The 14,524-nt window shown below is 47.8% G+C and overlaps 1 protein-coding gene across 6 annotated transcripts in view; it reads right to left on the bottom strand.

Moving 5' to 3' along the window:
• The window catches only part of INPP4B (inositol polyphosphate-4-phosphatase type II B), a 366,072-nt gene that overhangs the window by 313,251 nt on the left and 38,297 nt on the right, over nucleotides 1-14,524 (bottom strand). For 5 of the 6 annotated variants that reach the window (XM_038564555.1, XM_038564564.1, XM_038564554.1 and 2 more), the window contains exon 5: nucleotides 1,684-1,817. In XM_038564555.1, the coding sequence (XP_038420483.1) occupies nucleotides 1,684-1,817 (134 nt within the window). Of the gene's footprint in view, nucleotides 1-1,683; nucleotides 1,818-14,524 lie in introns of those variants that run through there. The other variant, XM_038564559.1, reaches the window with a different exon arrangement.

Below are 14,524 nucleotides of genomic sequence, written 5' to 3'. Positions count from 1 at the left end.
TCGGCTGTCCAGCCGTGTTTTTTCTCAGACCTGTCTGGAAACTAAGGAAAGAAGCTAAAGATGAGGGCTCGGGGGTGGCGAACCTCCGGCTCAGGATGCCGCGCGGGATCTTCAAGGCCCGTGGGTCCGTCTGTAGAGAGCTGACATACGACATGGAGCTCTGCACCCCTAAATAAGCATATGGCCAACTGGCCTGAGACGCCCGCCGGGTGGGCAGGTGGCGGCTGCGAGCCCCCGAAGGTCTGAAGGTCCGAGCTCCTCCCTGGCCACCGCTCTCCCACCTTTCCTCCTTTCGTGCAACAAACGCCGCTTTTTGTTCAGTTCTGTGTTACACACTTTGGAGAAAGACAGTCAGCGGAACAGCCCAAGCAGCTGTGTATGTTCAAACACAAACATCGGAAGTGTGTCTGAATCATTTAAGCTTTGGCAATGTTTTTGGAATAATTAAACCAGAGCAATACTTGCATTTTTTTTTTTTTTTTTGTAGAAATGAACAATTTTACAACTCCAGTTAACTTTTCAGCATCTGAATGAGACAACTCTGGTTAATTGGGCTGCAGCACTACCTGCGGACCCTACCAGCCTGAGCCTAACGTTTCCAGGAGGCGGCCTCAGGGCTCCCTGCAGGCTCTGGGCTATTTGCAAGGGAGCAAGAGTGGAGCCCGGTGGGGATCAGTATTGAGCCGGGCGGGCGGTGCAGGGCAGGCTACTCGCAGGGCAGAGGAGCTCCTCCTCCAAGACAGACCGCCGGAAAAGAAAAAAAAAAAGACTGATGGACGTGCATGTAGGGCCCGGGGAGCTGGGGAGGCACAAATGCACTTTGTGAAGTCCCAGGGGTTCCAGGGTGTCCCATCCACGAAGTCCACGAAGTCTGCGTGGTGAGAAGAAAAATAATCAAAAGGGAAACACTTCCTCTTTTGAATCTGGTCCAACACGATAACACGCTTCCTCCCGGCACGTTCTGGTGTGTTCATGACAGTCACTGTAAATAGGAAATCTGTCGTCTGGGGGGTGGTATCTACACCCTTCAGCTCGTCTCAAAGTCACCGTCCAGCTTTCTTTGAAAAACAAGGCACTTTAGGCACGGAGAGAGCAGAGGAAGGGAGGGTCCCGCGGGCAGACCCAGGGGCACGGGGCAAAACCAGCAGCGGGGAGCACCTCCCTTCTCTGGGGGGTCGGGGGGCGGGGGGGGGGCACGTTCTGAGTCTCTTTTAAGGCTCCCAGGTCAGCCTTCATCCTTTCTTTTTAAGGTGTTTTTTTCTCTCTCTCTCTACTCATGCTCTGTTTAAGGATTCAGAATGGGATTTTTTTTTCTTCTTTACTAAAGAAAAGTAAAGTGTGTTGTCAGTAGGGCAGATTGTTTCAAGGCAGAGGCCAGTCGCCAGTCATCTGCTGATGCTGGGGCCGGGAGCCGAGCTGACCAGCTCAGGTGGGCGCTCCCCAAGCGCAGGGGACACTCGCTGAGGACGCGCGCGAACTGCGTCCTCCGGGCCGGGCTGGGCTCTCAGGGCGTCTGCACGAGTGGGGGGGGGGGGGAGCAGGGGCAGGAGCGCTGAGTAGGGCAGGGGGCTGCAGGGTGCAGGCAGGGGAGGGGGGAGCGAGCAGGAGCAGGAGCCGCAGGGCGGGCTGGGGAGGGGAGGGCAGGGGAGGGCAGGCAGGGCGGGGGCGGGCGGGCGCACTCACCTCCACGACCTCGGTGCTCGCGTACCGCGTGGGGCCGGGCGCGGCGGGCTGGGCCACGGAGACCTGCACCAGCGCGTTGGGCTCGCGGGGGCGGCGGCCGCGGTCGCGCGCGGGGCGGGACAGGCCTCTGCAGGCTGCGCGGGAGAGAGGAGCGGCGTGACTCGGGTGCTCGGGCCGCGGGGCGGGGGGCGGGGCGGGGCGGGCGGGGCGGGCGGGGCGGGGCGGCTCCTCCCCCAGGACGCCGGGAACCACCTGCCCGGGCCGCGCCGCACCCGCCGCCCGACAGGAGGCGCCGGTGACCCCCACCCCGGGGCGCGGGGGCCTGCAGGGGGCGGGGTCAGGTCGGGGCTCCCCCGGGGGCGGGTCAGGTCGGGGCTCCTCCCGGTGCGGGGTCAGGACGCGGCTGCTCCTAGGGTGCAAGGGGTCAGGATGGGGCTCCTCCTGGGGTGCAGGGTGATGGGGTTCAGGATGGGGGCTCCTTCCCAGGATGCGGGGGGTCAGGATGGGAGTCTCCCCCTGGAGTGCAGGGCTCGCACAGGGTCAGGATGGGGACCCCAGGCAGTCCTCCAATCCAAGGCCTCCCCTTGGGGCTCCAGGCTCCTGCAACAAGGGCTCAGCACCAGGGTTCCGTGAATGGTCTCTCTGCGTGTCACCCCCTACAGTTTGGGGCAGTCAGGATCCTAAACATGATCCTTTCCGCAGGTCCACGTCTCCCCCCAGTGTTTGCCCTGCTGGCTTGGCCCCCTGCATTGCACGGCCAAGCATGATGCAGTGTCCTCCAGGCTCTGAAGTGCAGGCAGCCCAGACGGGTGTGGGGTGCGCCTGGGGACTGGGGGGCCCCCCTGGACCAAGGTCCCCACAACACTGTGCTGGGCTCTATGCTGCTGCAGGAAGGGACAGCGGTCCTGCGTGCACTTGAGCCACAGCCTGTGCTGCACGATTACAGGGCCTTCATCCCCGGACAGAGGCACCAGGCCTCACCCTGAAACTTGAAAACAAAGGAAGTCCTACACGTGACCATCACCTTTCTGCGGTTTACAGGTCGCCTCACCTAGAGGCCCAGAAGGGGACGCAGGAAAACGCAGGCACTGCGGCATCGAGCAGGCCCGGTTCCTGCCTGGTGGTGTTCGCGCAGCGCTGCACACGCTTTCCCCTCTTGCACCTCCTCAGCTCTGCTGCACACCCTGAGGTCCTTTTACTTCTGCACCTACGATCTGGTATTTCCTGACTTAGACCACCTCTGTTTAGACACCTCTGTCGACACAGCAGAGCCTCAGAAAGCCCGTGCGGAAGCAGTCATAGGGACACTAGCCAACACCCCTCCCGGTCTCTGAGGCACTTTGCTAATTATCTTCTGGTTTCTCAAAACAGAACTTTGAATCATTATTTCGCTTTTACATATGAAGGGCCGCAGCCTTAGAAATGTTAAGCACTGGGATCCCTGGGTGGCGCAGCGGTTTGGCACCTGCCTTTGGCCCGGGGCGCGATCCTGGAGACCCGGGATCGAATCCCACATCGGGCTCCCAGCATGGAGCCTGCTTCTCCCTCTGCCTGTGTCTCTGCCTCTCTGTCTCTCTCTGTATGACTATCATGAATAAATAAATAAAATCTTAAAAAAAAAAAAAAAAAAAAGAAATGTTAAGCACTTAGAGCTCCGTGCCTGGAACCCTGGACGCGTGCACCTCTCCCCGCGGGCTGCATGCTGAACCCCCGGCGCCACGCCCCCACCCCCACCCCCACCCCCCCCTTGGAAGACCCACTGCCACGAGGCTTTTTTGTCTGACCCAGAGATCTACAGTTTTAGGAAATACTGATACCAAGTTTCAATGTCAACATCTCTCCGGAAGGGGGAAAAAACAGCTAGATTTAGACGTCGCTGCTCTTCGCTGGTGCCTTTGATCATCTCCTCGACTCGCCTTATGAATGTGTGAGCTTCTCGGTTCGTCTGCTCGGGTATCGGCTCAGAGCCACGGCTTTGTCTCCACTCGCGGACACTGCCTGCACCTCCTTGGACTTTCGAGCCGGAGTTGATGTGCTTCAAGCCCACGCATGTCGCCCTCTTCCTGGCGTAGCCCCATCTCCACCTGATGAGCTTATGCTCAAAATAAGTTACTGCTCTTTTAGATTTCTTATCAAGCTTGACTGTGGGCTGTGGTTATTTCCCAGAAATGAGCAGCTATTCTCCATTTTATCAGTGAAACTCTCAGACTTACTCCTTTTTTTTTAAGTTCTTTTTTTTTTAAGATTTTATTTATTTATTCATGAGAGACAGAGAGAGGCAGAGACCCAGGCAGAAGGAGAAGCAGGCTCCACGCAGGGAGCCTGACACGGGACTCGATCCTGGGACCCCAGGGTCAGGCCCTGGGCCGAAGGCAGGTACTAAACCACTAAGCCACCTGGGCTGCCGTCAGACTTACTCCCAATAAAAACAGAAAATCAAAAAAAATAAATAAAATAAAATAAAAATAAATAAAAAATAAAAACAGAAAATCTTCCTTCACCTGAAATGTTCTGTCCAACCCAGTCTGCACATAACCCAAGACTGAAGAAGTAAAAACAGCAATGGTGGCGCTTCATACCTCTCTATATTCCGCATCTTAAAGCAGGCACAGAGCGCAAAAACGGAGCTTGTGTCCTGGGCACCACGGGTCTCTCTCCTTCCCGGCAGCCTGGAGAATTTCCCGTTCCTAATGCTCATGCAGGAACGCAGCTGGCAAGACCTGAGAGCATTCAGAATTCCGGGGCTCTAGTCCTACTTTCCTCGCTTTTCAGTCTTGCGACACTAAGTCGCACACTCCCAGACACTCCGTTTCTTCATCTGTCTACTTCTCTCTCGGGTGGACTTAAGAAACACTTTAGCCCCTTTTTATTGATGGGCTTTTCTATGTAAAGTTTACCCCTGTCGTTTTATGAACATCCGCCAATGTCAATATCAGCATTTGCCAATATTTAGCATTTCATTACTCGGCAAGATGCTTTTTATTGGCTCAGTCATATTCCGATCGCTCCTTCTCCTTCAACGCTGTCACCAGCTCCGGTATTTGTTTGTAAGACCAACCAGCACCCGGGTCATTGCGATCCATACAGTGAAGCCCACACGCACCATGGATCCATATGTACTGAAGCTGTCCCACCGGTGGGCGGTGCATGAGGAGCGGCTGGATGACTGCATGGACATGTTGCTCATGCGATCACTATTAAGTCTAACCTGCACGGGAATTAGCCTATAAAGGAGCCTGAAAACTACTTCTCAGCCTTCATTAATTACCTGAACAAAACTCTAAAACTCTGCTCTGTCTAAAGGGCCTTCCTCAACTCATAAGACTAAAAGAGTGCTTTGGGTTTTGCTTCTGTTGTTTTATTCATTTTATGAGTTTCTTGAATTTAATGGGTAGTTAATAAGTGCCTCTCTGACATCATTCATATATATATATATATATACATATATATATATGATTTTTATTGCTGCCTCCTTACTGGTTTTGTTTTAGATGGAGCTATTTAAAAGTATTCCCAAAGTCCAGAAGAGTGTAGGTTGGGATTCAAATGTGTTATGTCCACTAAATAGACTATTTTGTTTTTTAGAGAAAAGGGAGAAAAATGGGATGCCTGGGTGGCTCAGTGGTTAAGCATCTGCCTTTAGCTCAGGGCAGTTCCCCAGGGTCCTGGGCTTGGGCTCCCCGCAGGGAGCCTGCTTCTCCCTCTGCCTGTGTCTCTGCCTCTCTTTCTCTGTCTCTCATCAATAAATGAATAGATGAAAAATAAAAATATAGAAGGAGTATTTTTTTAAAGAAGCTATAATATGAAAGTTGTATTTTAAAAAATTAAAAAAGGGGATCCCTGGGTAGCGCAGCGGTTTAGCGCCTGCCTTTGTCCCAGGGGGCGATCCTGGAGATCCGGGATCGAATCCCACATCGGGCTCCCGGTGCATGGAGCCTGCTTCTCCCTCTGCCTGTGTCTCTGCCTCTCTCTCTCTCTGTGACTATCATAAATAAATAAAATTAAAAAAAAAAACTAAAAAAATTAAAAAAGGCTTGAGCTACTATTTTTTTTTTCTGTTAACTTTTCTAGAGTAACTAGCAACACGAGGGTTCACTTTTTATTGCCAGCGCTTTGAACAAGATGCCAACCAGCATCCCCCGCTCAGGTCTATACAAGAGCCAGGTAGCTCTCACTCTACGGAAGGGAATTCTCACTCCAAATGTAAGGATAAAAATACGTGGAGCTTCAATATCTTAGGGGAGGCGTAGATGCTGAGCAAACTGTGTTAATAGAGGGGACCTCTCTTCGAATCCTTTGCCCAAAGAAATGAAACCCAACCGTGGCTTGATTGGAGGATTTGTCCGGGGCTTGAAACACCAACGCCCGTAAAGGCTGAAGTTGTAAGAACCACACAACATACGTCTGTGACTAGACTTGGCCTGAGGACCAGAAGCTTCTGACCTCGGCTCTACATGCTCGAAGCTACTACTTGGAGTCTTAGGGAGATAGCACAGATCACCTATCGCTCCTGTAGTTCTGGTATACGAGGGTCCAGGAGCTAGGGGGCAGGGTCTTCGCAGTTCTTGTTAAGTTACATATTCTCCTTACCCAGAAATGCTGTTTTTACAAGATATCAGTTTTTGTTTCATCTGGCCATCATTTCTTTTTACTTTTTTTTTTTTCTGGCCATCGTTTCTAAATCATGTCAAGTCTCTCGAGTCCACACAGCCTTTCCATCATTCTAGCCAACGTTGGCCGGAAGCCTAAACTGTCTCCAGACTCTGCTGCCAGAGGATTCAGTGCTGACAACGATCGTCAGAAGCAGAACACAACTATTTACTCAGGTGCCTTCAAATTCAGCAGCAGCCAAACCCTAATGTTCTGGGACTTGCATTGGGTACGGAGTGCACAGTCAAGCACAGGCGCCTGCCACGGGCTTTCACGAGAGCGGTGCCATGAGCTGCCGGGCCAGGGTGGATTCACGGTTGACGCCAAGCAGCTCTTTCTCTTAAGAACCCTTTCATCATTGAAGTCGGGTCATTTTTCTTGCCTCACTCCATTTCGCTTCTCTCCTTGCCGTTCAGTGTTAGGGTCATCTAACAAAGCGCATCCTCTTTCCTCTGGAGCAAACAACAGCCAAAAGCAGAAGAGATGGGGGCAGGGGACTTTGAGAAGAGTGTCCACGTCTCTATTTTCTGTTCTTACGTTAGCAAAAAAAGAAAGACTTGGAGGACAAACCACACAGTTGAGGATAAAGAACACACAGGAAGGGCTTTTCCACTCAAGATAACACTATATTTGAAACTTGGATCCAGCATAATGGGTTTTGTGACTTTGGTTAAATTACCTCTTCGAGTCTCTGTATTTTAATCTTTGGAATGGACATAGAAGGACATATTTCATAGATCTATCATAAAGATCATATGAAGCAACGTATTTAGAATCCTAGGCACATTATTATTATTATATTATTCACATTAATATGAATATAGTTATGCATTGGCACAAAATGGATGTTATCTATCTGATATTCTTGGTCCTGATTTTGTGACCTTCTGGTTTTTCAGTAAAAGCATTTTATTATTGATAGCTGTGATTTTTTTTGGGGGGGGGGTATCTTCTTGTTTTCATATAGATAAATACAAATGTTTAAAAACCTTTTACTGGGGGATACCCAGGTGGCACAGCAGCTTAGCGCCGCCTTTGGCCCAGGGCGTGACCCTGGAGACCCGGGATCGAGTCCCATGTCGGGCTCCCTGCACGGAGCCTGCTTCTGTCTCTGCCTCTCTTTCTCTTTTTCTATGTCTCTCATGAATAAATAATTTAAAACAATAAAAAAAATAAAAACCTTTTACTGGATTATTTGTTAATTTCAGAAATCACAGGTGACATTAATAAATAGGTTGCCTTCCGTGAAATCAGATGTGTACACTTAACACTTGTTAATTTTGCCTCTGACCAGGCACGTCCAAAGGAGGAGCCAAAACTACCATAAAGCTTTATTTTCTGCGTGGCCAGCAGATGAGCTGTGTGCAAATAGTCCACATACCCTACAAGCAGGGGTTTAGCCGGGGGGTTAGTGTTCCTTAACCAGAGAGTGATGGCTCCCAGGGAGGCGTTATCTTAACACCCGAGATATCCCAATGGGTCACGAAGAGTCTGCTCCTCTGCTCTGTATACTTCCTTCATCAAAAAGGAAGGCTGCAAATGCTAATAATTCGTCTTTTTTCTTGCAATTAAAAATAACTGGTGTAGCTAGAACATAATGTAGCCTGATGGAAGCACGCCTTCTCCTCTGACGAAACCTCACCTCTCATACCCTCTACGGACTCTTCATGGTGAACATGGAAGAGATACATCCATGTGCCCAAAGGCACAGGAGGCCGGGGCACTGAGGATGGGGGCATCTTCAAGAGCCAACAGCCTTCCACGTTGTATAGCGGCTTTCAGACAACAACCGGCTGGCCTCCAGCTCCCTCAGCAGCACCATTCTTATCTCACCCCGCCTAAGAGGACCAGCCACTTCCCCAAGGCTGTGCAAAGACTCTTGTAACCCAGAATACAGTTTTTTTTTTTTAATCTTCTTCTCAGATTCTTATTGTTTGGTCAGGTTTCTTACAAATATCACATATATATCTTTCTCCTTGTCCTCCAGAAAATTAGACGCCACTAATCAATGGATAAGCCAATTTGGGTTATGTTTCCAGTCCAATAAATTACAGTATTCCGTTATACGGCTTCACAGTTACCATTCCATATGTGATTAAATCCGGATCACACAAATTTACAACATACATTAAAAAATAGGGACGTCTGGGTGGCTCAGCGGCTGAGCACCTGCCCCTGGGCCAGGGCATGATCCGCGGTCTCGGGATCGAGTCCCACGTCAGGCTTCCTGCATGGAGCCTACTTCTCCCTCTGCCTGTGTCTCTGCCTCTCTCTCCGTGTCTCTCATGAATAAATAAATAAAATCTTTTAAAATATATATATAGCAATATATATAGTGTTAAGCAATATATGCAATATATATAGTGTTATATAGCATAACACTTAAAAAGCTGAAGAGCCCCTCTTTCTGATTGCTTTGCCAGTATAACACATATAATAAAGCTTCCTGTTTTCACTCTCTTCTTCCTTTCTGGTCTTTATTCTTCCTTTCTCCCTGGGATTCTAAGGCAGCAATTGTCTGAGGCCTCGGCTGCCAACCTTGACAGTTCTGATCCCCCGAGGGGATTCAGACAACAGCACCGCTTCATCCCCAGAGCACTGCGTTCCATGGTGATTCCGTTGTGTGCAGTAAAATAGCAGAATGCAGAGTCCCTGCTTCATATTTAGATGCACAAAATGAGAATTTCCTAGGTAGTTGGGAATACTCTATTCTCTTGTAACTATTTCCTTATGGCTGTGTCTTAGAAGAAGATGGCTCGGTATCATCCTGGCTGACTCATGGCCATCGATGTAAACCTTCTATGCGCATTCAGTGTTCTCCGTAGAATCTTTAAGAGCCTTTAATCCACTGAGTCTAGCATTACATCTGGTCATGCCTGTTCATCCCGGGCTATTTTCAGCTAATCAAGCCTACTGTCTCTAATTCTTCTCATTTTCATATTTTCCCTTTGTGTCCTCTTTCCTGTCATCTCACATTTCCTCTCCAACATATGTTTCTCTCATCACTCTCAAAGATGAGGTCATTGAAGCCGTCACTGCGTATTTATAAAACCTGGAACTACCGGGGTCAGGAATGCATCTCCCTTAACCCACCACAGCTCTTTCTTCAATTAAGCAGCTGTTTTTAAGTCCTTATAGAGATAAAACAAAAATGTCATTTCCCCCTTCACTGTTGTGGGGGAGATTTTAATTAACACGTACCTCCCTCAAGAGTACGTGAACCATGCATAACTGCCAACAGAAGCAATATTTGTTGGAAAAATAAAAAATGTAAAAAAGTTAGCATAGACAAGATCAGAATGTTTGGAATTAGTCTTTCTTTTTTCCTTTTTTAGTTTTATTGTCTTTTAAGGCAATGAGTTAAAAAAAGAAAAGAAAAGGTCCCAAATTTAAATACAAGGCCCGACTTTTCAAGGAGGATAAGCACTCCCACGTGACATGAGCCAATAACATTAATTTTGGGTTTCTATAAGGTCAGAGGGAAATAAGCAATTCAGTGTTTAAGGTTGAAAGATAAGAAGTGAATCCAAGGGGTGCCTCTGCCTCAGGCCATGATCTCAGGGTCCTGGGATCGAGTCCTGCATCAGGATCCCTGCTGGTGGGGAGCCTGCTCCTCCCTCTGCCTCTGCCCCTCCCCCACTGCTTGTGTGCTCTCTTTCAAATGAATAAAAATATTTTTAAAAACCCCAAAGGAAAAAAAAAGAAAAAACCCAGAGAAATCAATGCACACACATGCACAAAAGAGAGGAAGCTGTCCTAATGCAAGAATTTTTTAGACATACTGAAATAATGCTATATTTTTTGTTCCTATACTATAATAATAAAATGCTAATATCATACAAGTTTTGAGGTCGTTCTCATTTAAGGTGATATGTGAAGCATGCAAAGAAAATGGGTTTCAGGGGGTAGGAAACCCGGTGTGCCGCATACTCACTACGTGTCAGGTAGCATTGGGCTTAAACTTTACTCCTGTTAGTGCATTTCCTGAACATCAATGTGCCTGTTGCTGCCTCCTCGTTCCACCAAGTTCTGTATCTTTGCCTATTTTTTTTTTCTAGTCTGTCATATTTGTGGATCACAACATGTGGCTCAAAAAGAAAGCCTATTATTTATTGATTTGCTTTTAACCAATAGCGAAGCAAAAATTACACAATTTTTTTCCCAGGAATGTCATTCTGCTCTGTCTGGCCCTCCGTGTGTTCAAGGGCGATTTAGCCTTATAACAAGAATTTTAGGACTCTCAATACGCTGACAACGGAACCCAAGGAAAACGTGAGGAAAGGATGAGACTAATGCCATAGGGAGGAAGCAGATGAGAGACTTATTGAGGAAATAGGCAATAATTTGCAAGAGGGAATTTAAAAGATTTTGTCATAGAAACATTGCTTTAGAATTCTTGCTACAGTGAGATTTGAGCACCACTGCTCCTAAATTTCATCCCAGCAGGTTCCGTTATAAATTAAGCTGATTTCCTTCACGTGAAAACCCCGGGTTCACATCGTAGGGAAAAAAGTCCCGAAATAAAATACTGTAGTTTTTCCCATAACAGAGTAACGTACAAATATACCACCGCATCTTACGGTGGATATTCTCTGCATGTGTTCAATAAAAACACGTTTGCGGTTCTAACAGGAAAAAAAAAAAAAAAGGCTGAAAAGATGAAATTCGCTTCCTTAGAGTGGACCCTATGAAAATCAACTCCCCCCCTCAGGACCTGCTCTGAGCTTAAGTATCCCCGAAGAATCCAGAGAGGGGGCAAAAGGGAGCTCCTCCTGGGAGGATGGTGCTCCGGGAGCTCTTGGGCTGCTGTGCTCTGGAGAGGGAAGACGCCGCTGTACAAGGCGGCACGTTTGCAGATAAAAAGAACAAATGTGGTTCAGCTGCCTGTGGTCAGGACCAGACCGGGCAACTAAGGTCATATTTTTTAAAGATGTTCAGTAATACTGTTTTTTTATAACTGCGCTGCACTTAGCATCTGCATGTGGAACTAATAGCTTTTTTTTTTTTTAATGAAATCGCTGTCCCTCTGATGCCACATATTTTACAAGTAGATAAAAAGTGTTAAATCAAAGCCTTACGTGAATAGGAAACAAGAGGGGGGATAGACAGTCCTGGGAGGGTAGTTAGCCTCCTGCTTTATTGTCTCCCTCCAGAACATCATTTCCGGGGAGGACAGTTTGGAAGAGCTTGAGGAGTACGACTCCCCATCTTTCGTGCATCTCTTGAGTCAATGATATGTGAGATTTTCCTGTAGACAAACGAAAATCGGGCCTTCAGTTCTCCCATCAGAAGACGGTTGACTCCATCAATAAAAAATTAAAAAAAAAAAAACATGGGATAAATGCCATCAATAAAAAATTAAAAAAAAAAAAAGAAGACGGTTGACTCACAGGAAACGAAACGAGATTGGTACAGATAAGAGGCCACTAGAAATGACTAGAAATCCGGGAGACACAGAGCATGAGGAGGCAGACAAACGGGTGCGTGGGGAAGGACAGTCGGAGGCCAGGAAGGGCCTGATGATGCGGAGCAAAATCCACGCGTTCAACGCTATGCGGAAAAAGGGGGAGCTCAATTTGAAAGAGGTAGTGGTTCTAGGAGAATCAGAGTTTGAAGGAGACAAAGAGGATACTTCTTAGAGAAACTGGGACCCCCAGGACAGCAGTTCAAACCTAAAGCTCAGGAGAGCGCGGCTAGCGATGGAAGGCCTTCGGGCCGGGCTCCCGGCCAGCCTCCCAGAGGGGAAAGGCGGTCACAGGACTCAGATTAAGGAACAGCCGCCTTCTCCACTGGCCTGGACGTGGGGTGCACTGGAGAGGATAAGACCTTTGTCTGAAGGTCTCCCGGTAGTTCTCACCACCCCCTCGGGATCCTGATCATCGATCCCAGCCCTGACCGGGTGACGGGGGCCGTTACGGGATCTCCATGTGCTCATCTGGGAATGGGGATGGTCTAGGTCTCCTCACCGAGTGTTTGTGAAGATCTGATACACGAACAACAAGACTGAGTTCCTAACAATGTATTCACAATACACTTCTCACTTTCACATATATTTGCTCAAACACCCCGTGAAATAAGAATTATAATCCACGACTTACACGTAAAGAGCCAGAGTTTCAGCTAGGGTGAGGGATTAACCCAGGACGATAATTAGAATGATACCATCAAGTGATCACTTACACATCTAGCTTAGTGCTTAAGTACACTACCCCTGATTAATCTGCAAGCCCCCCCCCCATCCCTCCAATAAAAATGAGTTGCATAGAGTCACGCAGGTAGCCGGAGGCAGGATCAGGATTCAGATGCTCGCAGGATGGCAGCACAGCCCAGCTGTCAGACACTGCCCTTGGGGTGAACTTCTCTGGGGCATAAAATTCTACAAAGATGGGACACTTGGGTAGCTCAGCGGTTGAGCGTCTGCCTTCGGCTCCGGGCGTGACCTCTGGGGTCCCGGGATTGAGTGCCGCGTCGGGCTCCCTGCATGGAGCCTGCTTCTCCCTCTGCCTGTGTCTCTGCCTCTCTCTGTGTCTCCCTCTGTGTCTTCCATGAACAAATAAATAAAATCTTTAAAAAAAAATTCTACGAAGGTAAGCAATCACAGCTCTACAGTCTAGTCATAGAAAGCCATTGTTCAACTCAACCGATGACTGATTCTTTCTCTGTCAGTTCTTTCTAGAAGAACTCCAAGGGCAGTAGGGCTCTATCCCTCCTAATATATCACTTGGTAATAACAAAAGATCAATAGTTAAAAAATTGTATTTATTGAGAATTTTTAAATGAGTTGCTTTTTACAGACAATTGTGTCGGTAATAATTACAAAACATTTCAATCTAAATGTACCTAAATAGGGATCCCTGGGTGGCTCAGCGGTTTTGCACCTGCCTTTGGCCCAGGGCGCGATCCTGGAGTCCCGGGATCGAGTCCCACGTCAGGCTCCCAGCATGAAGCCTGCTTCTCCCTCTGCCTCTCTTTCTCTCTCTCTCTCTCTCTCTCTCTCTCTCTGTCTACCATAAATAAATAAAAATAAATCTTTTAAAAAATAAATAAATAAATGTACGTAAATATATACATTTATTTCACGAAGAAACGCGAGACAAAAAAAAGCAATGGCATTCATGCATGCATTCAGTTCATGGATATTTATCGAATGTACCCAGCATGATTCTTGGTGACAGCTTCACAGCAGTAAGAAAAGAAGTTCCCTATTTTATGGATCTTACACTCTCGTGGGACATGAAGTTTAAAATAATAATTTAGGGATCCCTGGGTAGCTCAGCGGTTTAGCGCCTGACTTCAGTCCTGGGGTCCTGGGATCGAGTCCCACGTCGGGCTCCCTGCATGGAGCCTGCTTCTCCCTCTGCCTGTATCTCTGCCTCCCTCTCTCTCTGTCTCTCATGGATAAATAAATAAAATCTTTAAATAATAATAATAATAATAATAATAATAATAATTTAGTGAGAATTTTTAAAAGGGTGTTAAATTGAGTGTTGGGAGGGAGGGTGGATCAGGGAAAGCTTCCCTGATGAGGCGACATTTGAGCCGTGAACTAAAACATACCAAGGATCCAGCTTAGTGAGAACAACCAACACAAAGACCCAAACGTCCGGCTTGCTTGAGAATAAAAAAGAAGACCAAAGTTGATGCAGAATGAGCTAGAAGGTTAGCATAAGTATGGTGCGAAAGGCCTGCTCTTCAAGAGCCTGATAGAATGTGCTGGGTATTTCAATTTTATTCTAAGTGAAATGGAAGCCATTGGAGGATTTTATCTAGGGAAGGGAAGAAACCACATTGATCATCTGAAAGGATTACTCCGGTTCCTCTATTGGGAGGGGACTTGCAGCAGCAAGAGCAGACGTCGGCTTCCCCTAAACCGGCTCCAGGGAGAACTGAGAGCTGCTTAGAATTGAACAACGGCAGTGGCAAAGGAGAGAGCTGATCCAACTCAGAACATATTTTCAACACAGAACCTTTAGGACTTGATGATGGACTTAATGCGAGGTTAGGGAAAAAGAAGAATCAAGAAAGAGAGTTTGTGGGTTGGCATAGCTGAATGGAGGCTGATGCTTTTTATGGAGATAGGCATCATACAGGAGCAACATTTTGGGAGATGCAGGAATGGGAATTTAGAAATCAGGTTTTAACTACCTTAGGTTTGAAATACCTCCTAGATGAGCAATGGAGATATTTATCA

This window comes from Canis lupus, chromosome 19 (genome assembly GCF_011100685.1).
Source record: "Canis lupus familiaris isolate Mischka breed German Shepherd chromosome 19, alternate assembly UU_Cfam_GSD_1.0, whole genome shotgun sequence".
Classification (NCBI taxonomy): Eukaryota; Metazoa; Chordata; class Mammalia; order Carnivora; family Canidae; genus Canis; species Canis lupus.
This window is presented reverse-complemented; position numbering and strand designations above follow the sequence as displayed.